This window comes from Capricornis sumatraensis, chromosome 4 (assembly GCF_032405125.1).
Source record: "Capricornis sumatraensis isolate serow.1 chromosome 4, serow.2, whole genome shotgun sequence".
NCBI classification, from domain to species: domain Eukaryota; kingdom Metazoa; phylum Chordata; class Mammalia; order Artiodactyla; family Bovidae; genus Capricornis; species Capricornis sumatraensis.
In genome coordinates, this window is record NC_091072.1 from 156,926,704 (window position 1) to 156,941,466 (window position 14,763).

Sequence of the window (14,763 nt, forward strand, 5' to 3'; positions counted from 1 at the left end):
AGGGATAGCAGGGGTGTCTCTCTCTCTCTCTTTTTTTTTAATACTCATTTATTTATGTGCTTGGCTATGTTGGGTCTCAGTTGTGGCACACAGGATCTTCATCACAGCACGCAGACTCTAGTTGCAGCGTGCAGGCTCAGTAGTTGGCAGCACATGGGCTCAGTATCTCTGCAGAATATGGGCTCTTAGTTCCCCAAACAGGGATCAAACCTGCATCAACCTGAACTCACTGCAAGGCAGGTTCTTAACCACTGGATCACCGAGGAGGTCCCAGGGGGTTCTCTGGACAAAGAACAGAGAACAGGTGGACAAAGCCCTTGCTGGGCCAGCCTTGAGGGAGGGGCATCACGCAGGCCTGCTTGCGTCCTGGACAAACCTCGGGGCGGCCCTCTCACTCGAGCGCTTTCTAGACTGACAGTGATGGTAAATGACAGTCGCTGGCCACTTGCTGGGTGCCTGTTCTACACTCTTCACACTCTGAGGTGAAAGAGATGAAAATGAGTCAAAGCAGAACACAGTTTTACCTAAAAATGCTCTCAAAGATATGTAATTAAAATGGCAGAAGAGAAAAAGTCTCAGGACCCAGGGGGCCACCTGGCTGGAATGCAGGGTTGGACACGGTTGAGGGCGGGCATGCTGTAGGGGGGCCGGGGGCGCCTGGGAGAGCGTGGCTCAGCTCAGCAGGTTGAACGCCAGCATGGCCAAGAACATGATTCAAGTCCAGTTGGGCACACCCAGTAGGACAGGGTGCAGCCAAGTCTCCAAGGGTGCCTTGAGCCCCCAACCCCTTCCCTCTGGGGTTTGTCATTGAGCCCGGCAGGTTCCCCCGGAGCCAACGCCCTGGTTTCCGTGGGGGTGTTTGCTTCCAGGCGTGGAGGGTCCCAGCGCTCCTGCTGGCCCCCCTTCCCCAGCCTGCCTCCACCCGGTGGGACTTTCTGACGGCCTCCCGCGGCCACAGCTGCTGGCCGCCACCTTGGTGTCACGGTGGTCCTTGTCCTTCCACAGAGCTATTTCCTCAGTCGTGCCCAGAGCCTGTGTGGCCCCGAGCGCAGCGCCGTCCCTGACTCACTGCGCTGGCTCTGCCATCCCCTGGGCCAGAAGTTCTTCATGGAGCGGAGCTGGTCAGTGAAGTCAGCTGCCAAGGAGAGTCTGTACTGTGCCCAGAGGAACCCAGGTGAGAATGCCTTGCCCCCTGGGGGCCCCTGGTGCTGCCCCCAGACACATGGAGACACAGGGTGCCTTGGCCGTGAGTTCTCTACACTCAGGAGCTCGGGAGCCTGGTTGCCAGCTCGCCGCTGGGCCACTCAGAGCCCGTGGTCCTGGCATCAGTCACCCTGCCACACGTCCCCAAGGGTGACTGAGTGTGCCAGCAGAATCTTGCCCTTGTGCCGGGCGCTGTGGAGACTCAGAGGGTGTAGAGGAGCTGCTGGCTGGCCCCACTCTCCCGCTTCCGCCAGAAAACAGACAGACATAGACGGAGCAGTTAGGGAACAACAGGCGACAGACGGTCGTCAAGTGCTCAGGGTGGTGGCAGAGACAGGGCTCCGGGCGTCGGGAGGAGAGGCCGGCTGGCTGTCCCCCGTGTCTGATGGTGATCTGAGTCGACTCGCCCGGCCTCGCAGCGGGCGGGAAAGGCCGGTCGGGTTGGCCCAGGCTTGAGCAGCCAGTGGCTTTGTCCTGTCCTCTCTGAACCAGGCGTGTGGGAGTCAGACGTGGTTGGCAGGTTCAGGAGTGTGTGTCAAGCATTTTGGGGGGAAAGCGGGGTCCACTGTCGTTTCTTCTCAGAAACTCTGTTGTTCAAAGTAAGAATGACGCGCGACCCCAGAGAGAAGGGCGAAAGCAGAAGCCGTCATCGGTCTTGGATGCCTGGCCAGGCTGCTCTGTCTGCAGCGGAGGCAGCCCCTGGCCCTCATGCCTCTGGTGGCTCTGGTTCTAGGCCTTGTTGCCCAGAATATATTCCTAAGTGTCCTGCCTCCCTGTCCTTGTCAAGTTAAAGCCCACACGTCTGTGGCATGTGAATGAGGGGAAGGGCCTGGTGACGCCCTATTTGGGGCTTGCCAGTCGGGGGACTTGGTGACAGGCAGCTGTCATTGCCAACATTGCCAGGCCTCTTGTTTAATCGCCTCGGCCAGACAACTTCTGGCCATGGGTCTTGTGCGAAGGCTCTTAAGCGGGAGCTGGCTCTTCCTCACCCTGTCAGGCAGGAGCCTCGGCGGCCGTCCTCCTGAGCCACGGGAGAAGGGGCGGCCTCTGAGACTTGGGGTGGCTGTCCACCTTCCCAGTTCTGTTTGCTGACGAGGGTTGTGGCCACCCACCTTACAGCTCCCAGCCTTGAATGCAAGGACTGCGCATTATGCTAAGAGACACAGCACCCCTCACGCACCCCGCCCCCACACACTGGAGCCAGTCCAGAGCTCATGTCGCCTTGGACTTGACCACCCTCCTCCCGCCCACCACCCCCCCTCCCACCCCCCCCCCGCTTCTGGCTGTTCAGCGAGCAGTTCTGGGGTTTCGTTCGGGAGGTTTGGCCCCATTCAGAGGAGACATCTGTTCCTTGGGTTCCCCCGCCGATGCCCTGTTTTCTCTGTAGGACAAACTGAGCTCCTAAGTGAGTCCCACTCACCCCTCTCCTGGCTTCCTCCTCTTCTCCAGCCGACCCCATCGCCCAGGTGCACCAGGCCTTCTGTAAGAACCTGCTGGAGCGAGCAGTGGAGTCCTTGGTAAAACCTCAGGCCAAGAAGAAAGCTGCAGACCAAGAAGAGGAGAGCTGGTACAGACCTTGGATATGCATCCCCACCCATGCCCCCACCTCAGGCTGCCTCCCTGGGTAGCGCAGATGGGGCTCTGAGATCCACCTCCCTTAAGGAAACGAGCCCCAGTGTGGGAGCCACAGGGAAATCCAGTGACTCTTTGGTGTTGATGTTTCAGGCCTGCCAGCCCCACGAGAGCCCTCTGTGGGCTCACAGCTGGCTTCTTTGCCTCTTGCTGCCCCACCAAGTATATTACTTCCCCCTTTGCTCCTTTCTACCTGTCTCTATATCTATATCACCTGTATACATACCTGTATCACCGAGTGGAGTCAGTTCTTGGAGCAGGTCGGGGATTTGATTTCTTTTGCTTTGCCCTTTGGCAGGGGGAGGGTGGCCTTTGGAATGGAGCGTGGGAAGGTCAGCAGAAGGCAGATGCCCCTGGCCCAGACATCTTGGGGACCCAGACCTGCACCGAGAGGTCAGGTGGTGTCTTATTCTTACAGAGTTACCGAGCACAGTCTTTCCTTCACAGAGTCAGACCTGAGAGGCAGACAGGTACCAGCATCACTCTCCTTCAGGGCCCAGGTTCTGACAAGAGTGCACCTGGGCAGAGAGGGGGTCTCCTGCCTGAGGGATCGGAAAACTTCTGGGCAGAGACCACGGTTGAATTGGGTCTTGAAGGGGAAGGGATGAAAGAGAAACCTTGCTTTTGCCACAGAGAGAAGAGTGTCAGGAACGGTGTCAGGGTGGCCTGGGGCGAGCCAGAGTGGTTGGTGGGGGCAGTGCTCGGGGTGTGCCTGGCCCTGTGGGTCTCAGAGCTGGGGGCTGACCAGCCAGGCTGTGAGTGAGGTCCTTGTGTACACTCTGATGTGAGTGGGACCCTTACTTTTCTTTCCAGTGAATTCTCCAGCGCTCTCGAGTACCTGAAGTTACTTAACTCTTTTGTGGACTCTGTGGGGACTGTGACCGCCCCCTTCTCCAGCAGCTCTGTGCTCAAGTCGGCCCTTGGTAAGCACCTTGCGGGCGGCTCCACGGGCCTCAGGCTGCTTGACTCCGTCCTTCACAGCCCTTACGTCTTGGGGGGCCCAGGATTGGTTATGAGTCTGCCACTCAAGAACCTTCTCTGGCTCTGAGGTGTGTTTCTGCAGTCCCCACATCACCCCCCACCCACAGTTCCCCTCACTGGGCTGTGTTTTGGGGGCAGGAAATCACGATGCTGCTAGAAGTGGGATGACGAGTGAGTCAGTGATGCTGGCCAGAACAGGTCAAGAATGCTCCCAGGTGCTCAGAATGGGCAGCAAGTGGTCCAGGCCCTGGGGGCTGGTGGAGGGTACTCACCTTTCAGTACGCAGTGGTCCCTGGGGCTGCTCTTGGGTCTGATGCTCTCTGCCGGAGAGGCCTTTCTTCTGGCGTCGGTACTGCTCCGGCACCCACTGCCTCGGATGGCCACACAACTGCTGACTGAACTGGCAGCAGGACACTCTGCTTCCGTCTCTAAACTGTCATCCAGGTGACAACATGACAGCGGCCGCCTCTCACCTGGCTGAGGCTGCAGGAGAGGGCGTGGAGCTCCCTCTGACAGCTCTCCCCATGGAGGGCAGTACCCCAGAGGAGCAGCCTCCCCACCGTGACCTCTGACCTCATGGCCTGTCTCATTTCCGAGCTGAGAAAACAACGCGCTGTTAGGCATTTCACGTGCAGGTTCACTGAGAGAACTAGGCCTCAGAGAGGAAAACACTAGAAGGATTGTACCTGCACTGTTCCTACACATATTCTGGAAACACTGTTTTGGAAGTTTGGGCTGTTTGCAGCTTCTTCCTTAAAAATAACAACAGAGTGAACGTCTTTTTTTCCTCTGTTTAGGCTCATCTCTTTGTGATGGATTTTCAAAAATGAGATTCCTAGGTTAATAGGAGTGAACATTTTTAAGGCTGTTAAGGCAAATTGCCAAACATGTTCTGAGATGGGGCTGGTGGGTGTGAGAGGGCGGCCCACAGGCCCCAGCCCGTCGTCAGGAGGGAGAGACGGCACGAACAGGGGGGCTCTAGTTTCTGCAGCGCTGGAATGGCCTTTGGTTCTGTTCGCCTCTAGGCCCAGACGTCGTCTGTCGGTGGTGGACGTCCGCCATCACCATGGCCATCAGCTGGCTCCAGGGAGATGACGCCGCTGTGCGCACTCACTTCACCGAAGTGGAGCGGGTCCCCCAGGCCCTGGAAGCAACAGAGTGCGTAGCCCTCCTTGACCTCTTGCCTGCTTCTCTCCAGGGAAGCCCCTGGTGCCAGCAGGTGCCAGGCTCGCTGGGTTAGTGGGGGAGGGGAGCAGGTCTGCATGGCGATCAGCATGAAGGGTCAGGCAGCCTGGGGACTACACGACAGATGGAGAGATGAAGCGAGGGAACAAGGGAGTCACGGCGACTCCAGACGTGGCGAGCTGTATGTGTGTGCCACTGAGACTCCAGACGTGGCGAGCCGTGTGTGTGTGTATCTGTGTCTGTGTGTCCGTGTGTGTGTGTCTGTGTGTCCGTCTGTGTCTGTCTGTGTGTCTGTGTCTGTGTGTGTGTGTCTGTGTGTGTCTGTGTGTGTCTGTGTGTCCGTCTGTGTCTGTCTGTGTGTCTGTGTCTGTGTGTGTGTGTCTGTCTGTGTGTGTGTGTCTGTGTGTGTGTGTCTCTGTGTGTGTGTGTCCCCAGCAGCTGTCAGTGCTGCTCCCAGGGTTCCTCACACAGGCTGACAAGCAGGGAGAGCTGGTGGCTCCTTCTACTACAGAAGGTCCTGGTGGAGCCTGGCTGGCCAGCGCTAGCTTGTGAGGCCCGGGGATCCTCTCTTGTGCCAGCGCTGAGTCCCATTTCCTCTCGACCACCCTCCACCCCACCAGCTGAATCACTAAAAAGGCCTTTAGCACAAGGCATCACCAGAGAGCTTTTGACATTCCTCTTGGGGACTCATGCCTGCCTCTTGGGGGCATTTGGCCTGTATCGGCAGGCAGCCTGCCAACAGTCTGGCTGCCTCTGACTGGATCTGAGTGTCCCTGACATCTTCTGCCACTTGGAGAAATTGTGAAACTCCCCAAGGCAGGAAGGCACCACTGGGTCTTTCCTCAGAGCCAAGGCTGTTGCGTTTCCCGCCAAGCGGGCATTTACCCGGGAGAGCAGGAGGGAGCCAAGGAAAGCAGGTTTAGGCAGCTTCAACACTCCCAATTTCATTTAAGTGAAAGAAAGTGAAGTCGCTCAGTCGTGTCCAACTCTTCGCGACCCTGTGGACTATAGCCCACCAGGCTCCTCCATCCATGGGATTCTCCAGGCAAGAATACTGGAGTGGGTTGCCATTTCCTTCTCCAGGGGATCTTCCCAACCCAGGGATCAAACCCAGGTCTCCTGCATTGCAGGCAGATGCTTTAACCTCTGAGCCACCAGGGAAGCAGCCATTTAAGTAACCCCTTTTAAGCTCTGACCAGTGAACGCCCACCCAGGATGTGTTGTCTCCCAGCTGACACACCCAAGCAGACTGAGGCCCAGCGGGTAAACTGTCTAAAGTCTTCTCACTTGTAAGAACAGGCCCTGGGGTACAGCTAAGACCCTTGCAGGCATTCCTTCCGCCCAAATTCAGCCACCCGGGGCCGCTTTGCTCTTTAGTTGTGGCGATGCTGTGGGATGCCACCCCGCCCCAGCCTCCCCACTCTCTCCCTGATCTGCTCCCTGAAATGAGGCTGTTTCTCCAGAGTTGAGCACCTGGCCTCTGCACCTTAGCGAGTGAGTGCAGATAACAGGGCCGACACGTACGTCCCCACAGGGAGCGGCGAGTGGTACTGTGGCAGATGAGGAAACTGAGGCATGGGTTTTTTTTTCACTGTTGCTCTTCTGCTTTTTTTTCAACTTTTTATCTTATGTTGGAGTATAGCCAATTAACAATGTTACCACAGTTTCAGGTGAACAGCAGAGGGACTCAGCCATACACAGACTTGTACCATCCTCCCCCTGAGGCACAGATTGTTTGAATGACCGTCTTGGGTGGCTTCTCAGTGACTGTTGGTGGTGGGCCCACCAACAGTCTCTGTGGCCGGAATCTCTGATCCCTTCTCCTTGGTCACATGCCACATTTGGGGGTCTCTTGCACCCCTCCACGATTCCATCATCCACTCAGCAAGTGCTTAGCTGAAGGCGTACTTGGTGTCAGCTAAGTTCTAGTCTCTGGGAGGCTGTGGTGAATGAGACAGCAAGTTACGGCCATAAGCAAATAGACAGTGGCCTGCCCCACTCAGCTCTCCACTCTGGAAGCCGTGGCCTCTGCTGGCTCCAGTCTTGGCTCTCAGGAAGCAGGCAGCACATCACGGGGAGACATTCTGGGCCAGAGGCAGGTGAGCCTCCAGGAGTTCACACACAACCTGGTGAGGGCAGGAGGCTCACAGACCGACAGCCAGTGTCGGGGGAGCAGGGGACCTGACCCAGGGGGCCGCCAGAGGAGGCTTGCAGGGGGCAGGGCAGGAGAAGGCAGACCAGAGGGCCAGCCAGTGAAACAGTTCTCAGGAACAAGTGGGGAATGGTGAAATAGAGTATTCCAGGCAAAGGCAGCCACGTCAGCAGAGGCGAGGAGTGAGGACGGGAGCGGAGATGAGCTCCAGTTGCCTGGAGCCTGGAGCCTAGAGCGAGTCAGAGGCTGAGAAGGGCCTCGTTCAGCGCCTGCTGTCCTCCACTCCCCTCACTTCCTCCTGCAGCCATGCTCCCGCTTGGATGTTCTCACACGTGTCAGACACTCAGGGCCTTTGCATCTGCCGCGCCTCTTTCCAGAACCCTCCCCTCTGGAAATCCGCGTGCCTGCTTCCCTCGGGTTCCTTCTGCGTGAGTGTCACCTTTCCCGTGAGGACATCCTTGGCCATCCTTTATGAACACCACCCGCTGGCTCTGGGTGACTTTCCTTCATGGCTCTCGCAGCACTTGGCATTACACACTCAGTATCTAATGTGTTGATCATCCGACTCCTTCACTAGGATGTGAACACTGTGCACATTTCTGGAGTGAAGAGGATGCTTACAGCCTGGGAGCCTCCCTCGCTCAGGGCCAGCAATTCCAGGACCTGGAGCTAGGATCTAGAACCATTATGGTGACCTTTAGTCCTGCAGACCCACTTGTCACAGCAGTGTGAGGGCAGTGGTTGCTGGCTTGGGCTCCCCACCTTCATTCTGCCCAGGTGACATGCGCTGACCTCTTGCCTCACCTCTGTCACCACCCAGGAGCCCCCTGGTGAAGGCCATCTTCCACACCTGCAGAGCCATGCATGTCTCACTCTCCGGGAAGGCGGACGGGCAGCAGAGTTCTTTCTGCCACTGCGAGAGGGCCAGTGGCCACTTGTGGAGCAGCCTCAACGTCAGTGGGGCAACCTGTGACTCTGATCTTAACCATGTGAGTAGGGGCGTATGGCCCCGGGAGGCGGTGCTCATGTCTCCTGGGAGATAGGACTCTGACCCGCCATGAGCCCACCCGGCCTGTTGGGGCTGCGTGGAAGGCAGGCCCGGCAGCAGCCGTTCCCTCAGAGCCTGGCCCGGTGGCCCCGGGGGGAGGCAGCGTGTTCCCACCTGGGCCGCAGGTCCTGCGGGCCTCGGCGCAGGCAGCCCCAGGCGGACCCCGGCTGGCCGGCGCGCATCTGTCCCGCCCCCGCCCCTGCGTGCGCACCCTGGAGCGGGTGGCTGCGGTGCATTGTAGTTGCATTGCATGTTCCGGCGGCACCGTGCAATGTTTCCACAGTGCATCACAGAGGCCTGCCCGGCCCTCGAGAGACTCCCCGTGCCTGATAGAGGGACTGTGTCACTGCCGGGCCACGAGGCAGGGCCGTCTGGGGCAGGGGAGGGGAGGGGAGGGGTGCATACAGCTGAGGGGGGCACTCCAGAAAGGGAGGCAGGAGGTGTGTCCTGAGGGTCAGACTCCGAGGCCCTCACTAGGGTTGGTCCGGCACCTCTGGCTGAGGTCGAGCCTGGACCTGGACCCTATGGTGAACCTGGGATAACATGCCAGCCCTACAGGACAGGTGTGCCCGCAGGGCCCAAGGCTCGCTCTGGGTGGTTCCTCTGGTGGGTCCAGTAGTGTTTGTCTTCATGGAGAACCAGACGAGTTTGAGGAGGAGAGAAAGGCTGCAGGCACCTATGTGGGAAAGTGGGCCTGGAAGAAGGGACCCCCACAGAGGCTAGGGTCCTTCAGAGGGCAGAATTCAGTCGCAGGCTGCTACCTCACCTCTCAGAAATGCTACCTTTGGTTGAGGAGAGGGGTCTTATCCACGTTCTCCATCAATGCTGTCAACAGCCAGAAAACCATTGTGCCTGAGGGTGGGGCAGCACCCTGGAGAAAGGGATGCCAGGCTGGATGAGATGAGGAACAGCCTGGAGGCGTCCATTGGTGCCTGAGGGCGGCACATGACCCACCTTGAGAAGCACTGTTCCTGGCGCTGAGGGCCCTCAGAAGCTAGGCAACACCATCGTGGGCTGAGGCCAGTGCCCTTTGTGATTCTCCTTTGTGACATTGCAGCCCTCTGTGGTGCCCATTTTTTGAGTGGGGAAACAGGCTCAGAGGTGAGGTCATGTGTCAGGGCCACATAGCAGGACAGGAAACCGTGAAAGATCTAGACTGGTGGATCCAAACCCCAGCATTGAGCCGCTCTGCGGGTCTGCCTTCTTGGGTTCCTGTCTCCCCCGCCCACCACAGAGGCCACTAGGGCCAGACCTGGGCCCCATCCGTGGAAACGAGCCTCTGATCCCTGCTCCATCTCCAGGCTCTGATTCTCCTGCAAGGGCAGGGTCTCTAGGCCAGCCATGGGCTCCCGGAGGTGGGAGGGGCTCCCGGAGGTGGGAGGGGCTCCCGGAGGTGGGAGGGGCTCCCGGAGGTGGGAGGGGCTCCCGGAGGTGGGAGGGGCTCCCGGAGGTGGGAGGGGCTCCCGGAGGTGGGAGGGGCTCCCGGAGGTGGGAGGGGCTCCCGGAGGTGGGAGGGGCTCCCGGAGGTGGGAGGGGCTCCCGGAGGTGGGAGGGGCTCCCGGAGGTGGGAGGGGCTCCCGGAGGTGGGAGGGGCTCCCGGAGGTGGGAGGGGCCTGTGACTTGCCGTCAGAACCACCAGTTTTATTCATACCCTTCCCAGTGTCTCCTCCATGAGGCGCTGCCCCTCTCTGAGCCTTGGCTTCCTCACCGGCTCAGTGGAAGAGCAGATTTCCCTACAGGGGCTGTAGGAAGGACTAGATGTCATGAACTGAAGCTCCCTCACTGGTGGTTCTCTTGCTCCCTGATTTTCTGGGTCTCCCCTTTAATCCCAGAGCTGCCAGGTGTCCGGTCGGGGAAGACCTGGTGCGTGCAGGGACCCTTGCCCTGGTGACCGGCCACTCACCTTCTCCTTCCTCATGGCCCACCATGCAGGTGGTCCAGCTGCTGACCTGTGACCTGCTCCTGTCGCTGCGGACGACTCTGTGGCAGAAGCAGGCTGGAGCCAGCCAGGCCCTGGGGGAGACCTACCATGCGTCGGGTGCTGAGCTGGCTGGCTTCCAGCGGGACCTGGGCAGCCTGCGCAGGCTGGCACACAGCTTCCGCCCGGCCTACCGCAAGGTGAGGCCCAGCCTGCTGCTGGGGAGGGTGGATCGAGGTGTCAGAACCGAGCCCAGCTCTGGCGTGGGGTCGTGGAGTCGGCTGACTGGTCAGGCCCTGGGCTGGGTGCCATTCATCCCTTTGGCTCATGCTATGTGTGCCCCTCCCTGGAACGTGGCAGTGAGCAGTCCACACGGCACAGACAGGCCAGCAGAGATCTCACCTTATCAGTTAACACTCGGGAGCAAGAAGGGGCTCCTAGTCTGTGTGAGGACGGGGGGACGTCCACTAGGGAGCACTGCTAGGTTTTCATAGTGGGTGTCAGAATCCCCTAGAAATGTGTTTAATGCTTTTTCTGGGCCACTGGGGTTTTAGTTCTGTGCTTGAGAACTCCACGTAACATCTCCCTTTTGCAATGAGGGCAGTTATATAACCCACTTAGTGGACTCAAATTGTTCCTGTGTTTACCTTTATTGCTAATTAAGAGTAATACAACTCAACATATTTTCCCTGAATTGTTTTCCAAAAATTCAAGTAAGAAGGCCAGTGTTAGGGGTGGGCAAGGGCTGTATTTGGAAACATGTGAAAAAGAAGGGCTTGAGGTACAGCTGTCCTCACCCTCGAGTGCTCTGGGACCCTCACGTGGTTGCATTGTAGCCCCTGTGTGCAGTGAGCCAGGACAGACACTACAGATGAAATACAGTCATGTGAGAACCACCCCCTGCACGGTGGAAAAGAGGAAGTGCGCCCAGGGGCGGCGGCCTCCTCACAAAACATCCCCACCTGCCTCTCCCTTCCCCGCCTCCACCCTGGCCTTCCAGGGCAGCGCCACCCTCCTCACACCCTGAGGTGTTCGGGTGTAAAAGACACTAGAGACCTAGGGAGACCCCCCTTCTCCCCTCCCTCCCTCCCCCGTCGGTGACTCGTGTTGACAGAAGAGCTGCAGGTCTTCCTCCTGAGACCTTCTGAACTCTGAAGAGGAGACCCTTTCTGAAGAAACCAAAGGACACAGGCCCTGAGCCGCCTGAGCTGTCCCCCTGCCGCCTCCTGTCCCTGCCTCTCCCATGTCCTGCTTTTGGGCTGGAGGCAGCCCCCAGCGTCATGAGGGTCCACCTGCCTACTGTCCTCACAGCCCGGAGTGCACGCCGGTGCTCTCAGTCACCGTCAGCGGAGGTGGCCCTTAGTTTCCCTCTCAGCGTGCTCGCTCGCTCCAGCTCCACCAGCTGGCCTGTGCTCTTCCCCTTTCCTGCCGGGTGTGTGTCCGGGGTCAGAGTGAGGACGGGAGAGGTTGTTTTCGAGCTTGGCAGGGTGTCTAGAGGAGAAGGGGTGTGGTCAGCGGGCAGATGTGATGCTGCAGGGAGGGATTCCCCCAGGGACAGAGACAGGTGAGGACACCCGGCTTGTGTCCCCGGGCTTCCAGGTGTTCCTGCATGAAGCCACTGTGCGCCTGATGGCCGGAGCCAGCCCCACCCGCACCCACCAGCTGCTGGAGCACAGCCTGCGACGGCGCACGGCTCAGAACGCCAAGCATGGTGAGCCCCCAGCGCTGGCGCCTGGGTGGGCCCAGGGGAGGGGAGGGCAACCCAAGGCTTGATTTGGTGGGTGGCCAGGGAGGGTCTGTGAGGCGTTGTGGGGCTGGACTGGCCTCAGTCAGGTTGTCGTGGGTCCAGCCTCTCCAGAGGGAGAAGGGGATGGTGGGGGGTGTTGTTCCAGCGCAGGAGCTGGGCCCCCGCTGATGGGCCCCATCTCAGCCCCATCACAGAATGATAGCCAGAGTAATGTGTGTAATGAGTCTGGGTCAGCTCATCTGTTGAGCTGAACCTCCCTCGCTTTGGGGTGGGGGGCTTAGATACCCAAGTTCTCACTGAGCCGTGGGACAGCACCTGCGTCGTAGCGGGCTCTCAGTGGGAATGTGTGTCTCCTGGTTCCCACAGGAGAGGCGGACGCCTGGCCCGGGCAACGAGAGCGGGCCACTGCGATCCTCCTGGCCTGCCGCCACCTCCCCCTCTCCTTCCTGTCCTCCCCGGGCCAGCGTGCCGTGCTGCTGGCCGAGGCCGCCCGCACCCTGGAGAAGGCGGGTGACCGGCGCTCATGCAGCGACTGCCAGCAGATGATCGTCAAGCTGGGGGGCGGCACCGCCATCGCTGCCTCCTGACCACGGGCTCTGCACCTCAGCCGCCGCCTGGGTGGCTCCCCAGCTCCCTCCATCTCTGAGTCTCCTCTGTCTCTGAGTCTCTCCCTCCTCCCTGTCTCTCTCCCTCCTCCCTGTCTCTGAGTCTCTCCCTTCTCCCTTTGTCTTTCCCTCTTCATTTTCTCTCAGTCTCTGCTTCCTCCTCTGTCTCTTGTGTCTCTCTCCTCTTCCCGGTGGGAGCTGAGGGATGAACTTTGGCTTCAGAGCGGTCACCTGCCGAGGCTTCTGGACCACCTCGGGCTAGCGGGCCCCTGGGAGCTGCTGCAGAGAGAGGTCCCAGCCTGGGCCCCAGTGGGCCTGAGCAGGGAAAGACAGGGCGGGCAGGAAATGGGGATCCCCTGACTTGAAAGTGGCAGGGGGAGCTCCCAGGCTGCCCAGCCCCATCTCCAGCCCTCCCAAGACTCTCCTCTGAAAATCTCCCGCTCCCCTTCCTGCTTCCTTGTTTTTTTTTATCAGGCTTTCTCTCTGGCGACATAGATCTCTGGGCACCGTGCGCTACACCCATGGCACTGTGCCCGTCACACCCCCCTTTTATACGAATGTTTTTATATACGTGTGTTTGGGGTTGCCGTGATGCAAGGCTGAGTTGCTGTGGCATCTTTATTTCTCTCCCCAGGTCCGCGTCCCCTCCCCTGTGCCTGACAAAGTTCATTGTTTGCTCTTCATTACACAGGACAGCCCGGGGAGGAGCAAGCCCAGCCCTGGGGAGGTGGGTGGGAGGCAGGGGGCAGGCTTGGGGACGGGTGAAATCATGTTGGCATTATTTTTTAATTTTTTTAAAAAATAAATGGTCTTCTTTAATTGTCCTGTTCCTTCCCACTCCCCCACCCCCTGGGATGTCAGCCCAGACTCGGGGTAGGCCCCTGGGGGGCTGGGAGAGAGAAAGCCACCCACCAGGACTGAGGACCAGGGACCTTCAGTGTGGGTTCCCCGCTCTCTCGGGCTCCCTCCCACCCCAACTCCTACCTCCACAGTCTATTTTTATCCCTAATTCTTGACCTGAAAATAAGCCAGGCTGGCAGGGACCAGACCCTACCCCGTCCCCAGACAAGCCGCTTTTTGAGGTGGGCACAGCGTTGCCCAAGGTGGGCACTAGGATCGAAGCCCCCTTCCTTGAGGGGGGCCTGTGAGCAAGAGTGGCCCCACTTTTCTGGATGCCCAGGCTTGGCGTCTACCTGAGGCCATTTCTCCTGGGGCCTGCGGGGAGGCTGAGGAGCTGCCCTCCTCCGTCCCTGTGCCTCTCACCCCCTTGGGCTGGTTGGGGCAGAAAGTGGGCAGGGGCCCCAGCACAGACTGAGGGGACATGCAGCAAGGGCTCCCCTCATGCCGAGAGCAGGCCTCAGCCATAAGCTTGGACCTCAGCCACTTCTCTTCTGCTCCCCCACCGTTACGGCCCCTGCCCCCTGGGTGAGCCAGCCTTTGTGTCGTGTGTATATACTGTGCCTTTTCTCGTTATGGTTTCAGGGTGGGAGGGGGTCGGTTTTTCACTGAAAAGCGGGCTATGCCTGTGGCTTCCTTGATGTGGAATCATTCACTGAGTCCTGGATGTAGGTTATTGAATAAACACAGATTGGTACCACCCGGCGTGAAGCGTGTGGGGTCTGTGGCATGACCGCTGAGGTGACCAGCCAGGTGGCCGCGTGGCTCGGCCTCCAGTGGGTCCGGAACCAGGGGCCGCCTGTCCTGCTCTGCCGAGAGGTCCCAGGGGCTTCCGGCTGACAGACCTTCCTTGCCCACCCATGCTCCTGGCCCCGTTCTCCCAGCGCTGGCTGGCTGGCTCACACTTCAGGGCTGGGACAGACCTGGGCGAAAAGGGGTGTCGGTGGTGGTGTTGCTGGGGTTAGAGGTCACCATATGCAGGACACAGCTGGCTGCTTAGCAGACGACATCAGTTCTTTGGGATTTGGGGTGCTAAACCCTCCTGGGTTCACCCTTGAGAAGCCTCTCCCCGGTTGGTTTCCCCGTCTCCCTGGAGGCAGAGAGCTTCTGAGATGTGGCCTGCAGGTCACATCTGAGTCCAGCTCCTGTGCTTCCCAGCCAGGTCCCCTTGGGCGGGTGGCAGGAGTGGGGTGTGTCCCTTCAGCCTCCACATGCCTGTGTGCAGACAGCTAGCCCCTGCCTGTGACGGTCTGCTGGCCAGTGTGCACCACCTGGCGCACGTGAAATGCCTGTTTGTGGGGAGGGCCTGGCCACAAGCAGTGCAGGGCTGTGTGAGCAGGCGGGTCAGCAAGGCCCGTGGGGATGAGTCTGGGGGCTGAAGTGCGTGGTCCATAA

The 14,763-nt window shown here is 59.4% G+C and overlaps 1 protein-coding gene across 2 annotated transcripts in view; it reads left to right on the forward strand.

Annotated features, from left to right (window-relative positions):
* Positions 1 to 14,013, forward strand: part of SREBF2 (sterol regulatory element binding transcription factor 2) — a 59,868-nt gene extending 45,855 nt beyond the window's left edge. For both annotated transcript variants that reach the window (XM_068971875.1, XM_068971876.1), the window contains 8 exons: positions 1,006 to 1,174; positions 2,653 to 2,770; positions 3,649 to 3,758; positions 4,842 to 4,974; positions 7,974 to 8,142; positions 10,134 to 10,319; positions 11,719 to 11,830; positions 12,233 to 14,013. In XM_068971875.1, coding sequence (XP_068827976.1) covers positions 1,006 to 1,174; positions 2,653 to 2,770; positions 3,649 to 3,758; positions 4,842 to 4,974; positions 7,974 to 8,142; positions 10,134 to 10,319; positions 11,719 to 11,830; positions 12,233 to 12,453 — 1,218 coding nt within the window. In that variant the 3' untranslated portion in view covers positions 12,454 to 14,013. The remainder of the gene's footprint in view (positions 1 to 1,005; positions 1,175 to 2,652; positions 2,771 to 3,648; positions 3,759 to 4,841; positions 4,975 to 7,973; positions 8,143 to 10,133; positions 10,320 to 11,718; positions 11,831 to 12,232) is intronic.
* Positions 14,014 to 14,763: the final 750 nt, after the last annotated feature.